This window comes from Mesoplodon mirus (genome assembly GCF_964341445.2).
Source record: "Mesoplodon mirus genome assembly, chromosome: 3".
In the NCBI taxonomy this organism is placed as follows: domain Eukaryota; kingdom Metazoa; phylum Chordata; class Mammalia; order Artiodactyla; family Ziphiidae; genus Mesoplodon; species Mesoplodon mirus.
This window is the reverse complement of record NC_138978.1, coordinates 155,245,263-155,254,618: the sequence shown is the minus strand read 5'-3', so window position 1 is coordinate 155,254,618 and position 9,356 is coordinate 155,245,263. Positions and strand designations below refer to the sequence as shown.

Here is a 9,356-nt window from a genome sequence, read left to right as displayed (position 1 = left end):
GAAACTGCAAGGATTCGGCTTGACAAATCTGGTGTTTTTATGCATGTAAACATTACCCTGTGATCATCCTCAAGGCGTCCTAGAGGAGAGGAACAACAAAGAACTGTCATCTTATTCACCTCCCACATTCTTTACTTTGAAGGGATATGGGCTGGTGGGATTTTTGTGCTGGAACTCAATCTGCAAGTCAACAAAAATGTATGAACTTTGGGGATATGCGTGTTTCCTCGTGATTTTCTAAAACATCAATAGAACATACCACTTACATTTACACACATAAATACATCAGCATTACACAGGACAGACCTTACCTGCAGCATCAGAACCAACATAAAAGCTGTCCCTTTCCCTTTCATACCGGGACAGGCTGCTGCTAGAAATGTGGCAGACAGGAGTCTGCGCACCTATTACTCTCCAGAAACCACTAGAGAATTCCTGTCCAACACCACAGGATGGGAAGGGTGGAACACACTAGAAAAAATGGTTGAGGGGTAGAAAAATTAGTTTCTGGTAACTCATTGCTTAAAATATATTTTTCCAGTAAAACAATGCTGTAAGTGGAGGTTCTGATAGTTGAAACAAAAGTAATTCCCATTTTTAATATATTATGTGTGAACTCAGTTAACTTTCTAAGCTTGAATTAGGCACAATTTGCAATGTTGATTCTATAAAGAAATGTATTTTGAGTTCCAAATGGTCAGTTTATATGAACTTCAGCAACACAACTCATTTGTAATTAAAATTGCAGCAATTGTTGTCCTTGGGTATTTTTAATGAGCCAACCAAAGAAAAACCAAAACCAGTGGACAGTACATTTGCAAGATCAGTAATTGAATGATATAAGCAAATCTACAGTGATTAAACTCATCTGCAAAATAAGCATTAGTGGTTTTGAGAATGGTGAGAATTTTGTAGGACAGAAGTTCATCTGAAATTAATGTGTAGTGTTGGATGAAGATTTATCTAACAATTGTAAACTGCAGTTTAAAAAATTATCTACTTATCTGTATACAGAATAACCAACATTTTGAGTGCAAAATCCTATGTATTGTTAAACAGTAACCGATTAATTTAATTATCATGACAACGTCAGGAGTATTATTATTATTCCCAATTCTACCAGAAGAAACTGGGGCATAGTGAAGGTCAAACTTGGCCCAAGGTCACTTGGGGAGCCCAGGCATTCTGACACCTGACTTTTAATGTCTACATTATACTAAACTTGCATATTCAAAGCCTTACAAATTTTTAGATTTTTCAAGTTTTCCAAAACACTTTTTAAAAAGATTTGCTTTTATTTAAATAAATAGTGCTTATGCACTGAGTTAGTAGTTACAATTTTTAGAAGTTGAAATTTATAGCCCGTCTCATTTTATGGTTTTGAAAATTCAATAGAAGGTAACACAAGTCAGATGCCATCATCCTAGACTGAAGGACATCTCCATTGCACAGAAAGGAAAAGCTACTTCTATCACAGGAATATTTGTGCTATCAGAATTATTCTGGAACAGACTGCTCCTAGAGAGGAACAACATAAACAAGAAATAGAGTGGGCTCTATGTTCACGAACACCATGGTTGAAATACTTGAACTCTCTGAGCCTACATCATCTTTTATCCAATAAGGATAATCCCCGTTTTGCAAGCTTGTTGTGAGACACATTGTTATTATTAACAAGTTCTCTCCAGACGTGAGTCAGAAGCTCCGTGTCTCTTACTTAATCTTAGCCTATGAAATGGAGATCCTAATGTCTGCCTCACAAAGGTGTAAGGTTTGAGCAAACATGTGAAATGACTATAATTTTCCACTGTGTTTTAAGTAGCTGAGCCATAGCTCAAGTGAATAGTGCCATTAGATACATAGCTCTACCTGGAGGTAGGATGCTAGTTTCAGGTCCTCAGTCTTTTCTAATTAGAACGAACGGCCTGGTTCTTCTGAAGCTACCCAAGTTCTATTCCCTCAGTGTTCTCTCTAGTCAGTGAACTTGGCGTAAAGCCCCTTCCTCTAAAGGGAAGGCAGCTTATGTGAGCAGAAGTGGGAGGGAGAGCATAGTCCCTTTGGACTCCTGATAACCCCCAGTAACACAAAGGGCCATCTCAGTTCCTACAGAGTATTCAAAAGGGAAAAATCATCTCAACCAAGCCCCTCTTTGAACAGATGAGAATCAAATCCCTAGATCTCTGGACTTGGTTATTTCCCCATATGATTTGTCAGCGGGATCTTATTTGTGACTCACCTGGCTTATTAGGTACTTCAGAGTTGGGACTGTAGTGTGTTTAGTTTTCATCCTATATGCAGCTCAGCTCCTAGTGTAACAAGTATTATTAGCTCAAGGAAAAGAATATTTAATGTCCTTGCTGTCCATTTATAAGACTGTGAACAATTCTCTACAATTATGAAAATGGAAGGCATGCTGAGTACTTCCTATAACAAGGAACAGCAACTACAGTCCACCTAGGAAAAGATGAAGATGCTTTCAAGGACCCACCAAACCACCCAGCCAGACCTATTGAGTGGAATCTTCCAAAAACTGGAGACAGCCAATAAAGCTGATGGCCTGATCCCAGCAATGTCTACTCTGGGCCATGCCCTTGAGCACATGGCAGCCTTGGGATGATTTATGATAAGGATATTGCACCAGACCACAACCTCGAGCAACAGAAAAAACAGGAGGAAAGTCAGGATACCACTTTCAGTGGATGAATACTAAGTAGCTTAATACTATTGAAGCATTATCCAACAATAGAGGCCATCTGGCAAAGGACAATTTTAAAATATAAATGATAGTATTTGTCAAGGTTTACACATCAATCTGAACTGAAAGTCAAGAGCAAATTATCTTTTACTAGCTCATGTCCTGGAAAACATCTTTACCCTGATTCAAGGACACAAGGACTTGTTCCAAAGTTTTTAGAATTGATATGGCTCATAATGCCTGCATATTTTCAAAACCCTGTCATCCGTAAATGAGCTGGAAAATACCACATACTTGTATCCTTGCTGATGGGATTTAATGGGTACACACAATGTGCTAAGCGCTGGCTGGACATATTATATGCCTACGTAATCTTCATGACCCATATTCCAAATCACGTCTTTTAATATAACTGAATACGTTCACTAAATATAGTAGTATCATTTGTTAAAACATTTTTACTTTTATAAGAGGCTGGCAAAGTTAGCAAGAAATGGTACCAATGTTCATAGTACATTTATATTTAGGAATCATTTTTACAGAAAACAAAGGTGAATTTTTTAATAGAAAAAATGCCATACTTTAATAGAAGATCACCATTTATCAGAATGCATACCAAAATACTGCAACAAATTGGTCTTAACAGAAACAGCACAGTGACAGAAAACTCAATATGCTACACCTCTGAGGAGTCTGCAACCAGGCTAATTAGAAATCAACACACAACTCCCACTACCCCACACACAGATATGTGCAGGTTATATAAGCCAAGATTTAGAAAACACATTGGAAGAGGAGGGACACACCCACATGTGTATTTGTGTGCATGTTTTCCTTGAACACATATAACAGTGTTTTCTTTTGTTTTACTCAGCTCAAAGAAAGTCTTGATCTAAAATTATTTCACGCTTAACACTATACAAAGGAAATACCATAAAGCAAGTTTACATTTTCCTGGGAGCTGTTTGTTGCAAGTAAAAAATGTTTTGCATTTTTTAGTGTAAAAATCCGCATAAAAACAGGAGTTGTTATATGGTGCTTGCCATTTGTGTTAACTTTACCAAAAAGCTTTATACAGGACTATTATACATTACAGAAGAGGAATATCAATGAAGAGGTAATCAGTGCTTCCAAACTTTTCTAACTGTTATACAGGGGAGATCTAAAGGGTCCAACATATTTAGATTTATAAGGAATTGTTTTCTTCCCTCTGATAATGTGCTCCCTGAATAAAGAAAAACCCCACAGACACACTGCCTTCTATTCAACTACAGCCACCTTCCAGGGGTGCTGACACACAAGGGCTCTTCTACTGGACCCTACAGTTCTCACTGCCCTTGGACTCTGGGCCAGCTTCTGGGCTGGGAGCCAGCCGGCCTTTCTTGGCCCTCAGGCCCTCCCTGGGGCTGTCAGCCGAACTCCTCTCAGGAAGGTTACTGATGGAGAGAGATCTGGTGGTGGGTTCTCGGAGGGCAGTGCCTGAATCCACTGGGCTCTGTTGAGTAACCTTGACCTGCAACACAAGCGTCATTGTTAGAGGTTTAAATCACATTCACATTTCTACAACATGAAAAATCAAGCACTTAGATCACCAAAAATGAAGTTAAATTCTTCTTCTAGGAGTTGTACAGTTCTACCATTTCTTCTTCCCTGAAAACAGGCCCCCATCTAACAGAGAAGCTAGTGAAAAGAGTCGGACACAACCTCTGACCAGCCAGCCACCTTGCAAGCTTCCCTTGACACCTCTGACGGCCGCAAACTCACTCCCAAGGCCAGTGTGACACTCTCAGGTCAGAAGGTACGCTCTTTGAGGGCAAAGACTATGTCCTCTTTACCTTTGCATGCATAGTGCCCAGAATATGCCTACCTGGCAAACATTCAATATTTGCCTAAGTAAGAACCCAAAGCAGCTTCCGTTTATCTTAACTGAGCCCCTGCTGTCATTCAAATGAACGTATTCCAAATGAGTAATACCACCTTCATAGAGTGGAAGCTTTACTTACAACATTTAAAAGACCTAGAACCTCCTCCTCACATACCAGCATTTTAATCATTCCCCTTACATTGTTGTTTTATTCCCGTGTCTGGTTTATGGCAGAAGGGCAGCTATTTAATAATAAAGTCCAGAAAAAAGTAGATTCCCTTTCTGACGTCCTGCCTTTTAAGAGAAAGAGGGAATCTCAAAAATGCGAGACTTTAAGAAGTAGATGAAAGGGCAGGGTAGCTGGTAAAGTCGAGATTTTTTTGAGGTTTCCATGGTAGCGAAAAATGATATGGGGTCGGGAAAGAGAAAGAAGAGCAAGACAGAGGAAGCACAGAAACACGTCACTTAACCAAAGTGAAAGGCAAGAGCAGACAATTCAGGTAGGAAGGTTTGTAAAAGAGAGAGAGGAAGGACTCTTAACAAGGGTGCTCAGTACCAAGCCTGAGAAGCAGCTATGGGACACATCACTCCCTGCCGGTGGACTGCCGGTGACCTCCTTCTGAAGCAGTAAGAAGAAAGAATGGAAATTATTTCCCCGTTTATATTCTTTCCATAGGAAGTACGTGGTCTTAAAAGGCAGCTAAATACTCTTCATTATAGAAAACACAGTAAATCTGGCCGACAGATCAGATCCCTGGAAAGCTTGCCTCTACCTCAGAGGATGTGCAGGACGTTTAAAAAGAGAAGCCTTGAAGGATCAGGACTTAATGGAAAATTACTGTCCAAGGAAAGTTGAAGGAAAAAAAAACAGAGTTTTACTGGCATTCCTTTTTCTTTTCTTTCCTCTCTTTTTTTTAAAAGTAGAAAGTGATACAAAAACAGACTTCCCTTGAACCCAACAGATGCAGGAGAATCAAACCTTTAGATTCACCATTAAAAGCGGGGGGAAGAGGGAGTGGGGGATGGAGAGATCACGCTGGGGAAAGAGAATTTAAGCTACTCAATTCCTGAAACCCAATTAAATAGCCAAAGCCCACCCTTTGGCCTCCCCCTCTAGACTCAATTTCTTTGATTCTGAATTGAGGAGAAACTATAGCCGGTGATCAGAGTTTACACTCTGGATTTGATCCTCATGTTGGTTAGTTAGCCTCAGACTTACCCATAACTAGGTGAGGTCGGACTTACCAGGTACTTAAGCTATTAAGTGCACCCATACCCTGACTGTCTTACAAACTGTGTCTGCAGCCACAGTGGGGAGAGGGCAGGTATGCAAATGGCTCATTGGAAATGAACCTCATTAGTAGGAAAAATGGCTAAGACCCCACGAAACTGCTGACCGACTCTGTGGTGACGGCCTCACCATCATCTTCTATAATTAGTGGACGGTCCTCTGGAGCCGACTACCAACCCCAGATTCAGATCAAGTCTACACACAATCACGACTCCCTTGTTTCCAGCAAACTGGGAGCTCTGGGCTTATTCATCCCAGAGACATAACAGAGAATGGTCCTCACCTAATCCGCATTTTACCCATGTTCCCCTTTGAACCTGTCAGATGTCACTAAAGGTTCCGTTAAACGATCTAGGAAATCTCTCAACACTCAGCCAGTGACTTCAGGCGAAGGCTCATAATCCCAAGTTTCTAAGCAACTGCTTTAGGAAACGACACCTTGCTCTCTCTTTTTTCAAACTGAATGATGAAATATGCTCAACAGATGAGGCAAGCATTTTATAAGGTGATTCAGAAAATGCTGAATTAAATTAAAAATCAATAGGCTGGGGCTTCTCTGGTGGCGCAGTGGTTGAGAATCCGCCTGCCAACGCCGGGGGCACGGGTTCGATCCCTGGTCCAGGAAGATCCCACACGCCGCAGAGCAACGAAGCCTGTGCACCACAACTACTGAGCCTGTGCTCTAGAGCCCGAGAGCCACAACTACTGAGCCCGCGTGCCGCAACTACTGAAGCCCATGCGCCTAGAGCCCGTGCTCCACAGCAAGAGAAGCCACCGCAATGAGAAGCCTGCGCACCGCAACAAAGAGTAGCCCCCACTCGCCGCAACTAGAGAAAGCCCGCGCGCAGCAACGAAGACCCAACACAGCCAAAAATAAATAAATAAAATAAATAAATTTATATATATATAAAAAAACAATAGGCCGGGTTTCAAAGGCTTGCATCTAATCGTGAAGTCCCCTATAACCTTCTTTCAAGAGGAACCACCCTCCATTCATGTGCACAAGCGCACAAAATTGCTTAGCAGTTCATAACCACTGTTGCCTACTGCAGCCTGTAGCTAAGGCAAGCACACAAGTCTGCAGGCAACCAGGTTATTGCTCTGTCCTCAGCAGATGCGACAGCAGCGTGGAGAGCAGGCCCCCTAGCGTGCAAAGCTCTCTTTCTTAGTAAGTCTAAACTCCACGTGGAAACTGCTTTAACATCAATTCCTCATAAAAGAAGGGAAAAATGACCCATGATGATTTCATGAGGTGATTTCCTAACACACCTTTAAACATCTATTATTGCAATCACTTCAGGACATTCACAGCTGCATTCATTCAACAAATATCTGTATTAGACATGAGGACACAGGTAAACTGTAAACATAACCAGGAACATCACAGAAGTCATACTGGAACTCAGAAGGCAGATATTTAGGTGAGTAATTACAGTAAAGTGAGCTGCCGTGAAATAGCAGGAGGTACAGGGTACTACCTATGTCATGATTTCCTGTTTTAAAAGAGCCAAATACTTCATTTCAGGAATTAGCTTGTGGTTAATAGCTTTAGTCAAACCTGGAAGCTTCACTCTTTAAAGGTGCTAGTTGCTTTATGGAAAAGAAGCTGTTCTTATGGTCCCTTGGAAAGTCAGGACCTACTCCAGTGTACTCTTCAGTGTTCTATTGCTACCAGCATCCAAGAGTTAAATCCAAATGTGAGTGAGTGAGTGAGGAAAAAAAAAAAAAGAGAGAGAAAGGTAGGTGGAGGGGTGGGGATGGGGAAGAAATTTGCACAAAATAGTAGAATATTTCTAATACAAGTCATGAATGGGCCCATTTTAATAAATGAAAGAAAACCTCAGACCCTTCTTCCTCACTCCTGAGTTAATCAAATTTTTATTATAATGTAAGTTATGAGCAAACTTAATAGTAGGCATAAATTCCTTAATCCTTAAAGCCCTTATACATCCACATAGCAAACATGTGCATATATGTTCTTGCTTTGATGCAACTAGTCACCAGTGTCTTTGGTATCTACAATCCTACTGAGGAGCATGCCTGCCCACTTAAGAATTACTACATTACACAAATAGGGTTACTACACTTTCAAAGCTTTGTTGGCTGGTTCAAGGTAATCATATTGAATACTTAAACTCTGACAAAGTAAGCAATCAAAGTAAAATCACGACATTAAAAAAAAAAATCTGTGAGCCATTCTAGAAACTTCCAACAAGATTCCTGCAATCCCTAGTTTGAGAAACAATGGGAAAAGAGCAAGACTGGAGCTGAGAGAGAGTAGTTGTTAAGTCTGGGCAGGTTCAATCTTTGTAAGTCTTACTTTCTTCCTCCTTTTATAATACTACTTACTAGGAGAGTACAATAAAATAAGAAAATAAAACTTGAGTTCCATAAAATACATATACTTTGCATACATAATTGGTAGATGCTGGTATGGATTATTGTAATGGGACAAAGATCTGTGAAGCAAATATCCTCTATGCTTTAAATAACGTGACTGGGCTGTTTGCAAGGTGCAGAGAGGTCCCTAAGATCCCAGCCCTCCCTACCCTCAACAGTCAAAATAGAGACATCCATAAACAGAGCTACTTTCTCCAGACATCTACTGAAATATGTGCTTTTTGTAGAAAGTAAAGGAATAATAAAACACAAAGAGTCAGCAGCTGGGGGGCAGACAGGTGAGAGGGAAAAACTGTGAAGCAAGCAATGACCAGTACCCGTGCCAAATCTTTCGATGGTACTGCCCGAAACTTTCTTACAGACCCTTTGAGTTCTAATCTAACAACGCCAATTCCGTCAAACGATTTATAAGTGGCCTGCTGGGTCAAGGACAGGATTGTGCGGCAGGGTAATGTGATGTTTATCCTCGCATCTGCTCGTTACTTTCCTCACTACTGACTTCTTTATACCCCAGGGAGAAGGTCAGACTTTGAAGAGCTCCTGAGTCAGACAGCGCAGTGTCAAACCCTCGCCCAGATAATGCTGTCATTTCCTGGATTTCAAACGGTAGATACATGTTCACAGTAGTTTACCTTTTGTGATCTGCTGCCACCAGCTGTTGGTTTGGAGGTCTCAGCGAGATTTTCTTTGTTGAGACTTAGGGGGGATGGTGCTAACTTCTGCGCAGCAAGGCGGGGGCTGGTCCTTGTCAACATGGTTGTTCTCCGCAGGATGTATGGGCTAGTCTTTCCTGTTGGGATGTCGGCAAACCCTAAAGGCAAAAAGCTGACTGTCAACACTGCTGGCTCCAATTCTATCTACGGTGGGAGTACTATTCACTAGGTGAAGTTTGAACAAGGGTAAGGGTGACTCCGAAAACACTTTCTCCTAGCCACAGTGGACAATGGACACACTTTATTCATAGTTACCCTGGAGTCATCAAATTGAATACATCACTAACAGGTTTTTTTCTTACTAGAAACATAAGAAACCACATGGGGAAAATAACATTAAACAGAAAAAATTTTTCCTGCTTCTTTTATGTGGATGTCTTAACTCGCACTTCT

The 9,356-nt window shown here is 41.0% G+C and overlaps 1 protein-coding gene across 3 annotated transcripts in view; it reads right to left on the bottom strand.

The window, feature by feature from the left end:
* Nucleotides 1-1,059: 1,059 nt before the first annotated feature.
* The window catches only part of CENPF (centromere protein F), a 65,160-nt gene continuing 56,863 nt past the window's right edge, over nucleotides 1,060-9,356 (bottom strand). For all 3 annotated transcript variants that reach the window (XM_082612920.1, XM_082612922.1, XM_082612921.1), the window contains 2 exons: nucleotides 8,883-9,061; nucleotides 1,060-4,208 (listed from right to left, as the gene is read on the bottom strand). In XM_082612920.1, coding sequence (XP_082469046.1) covers nucleotides 4,005-4,208; nucleotides 8,883-9,061 — 383 coding nt within the window. In that variant the 3' untranslated portion in view covers nucleotides 1,060-4,004. The remainder of the gene's footprint in view (nucleotides 4,209-8,882; nucleotides 9,062-9,356) is intronic.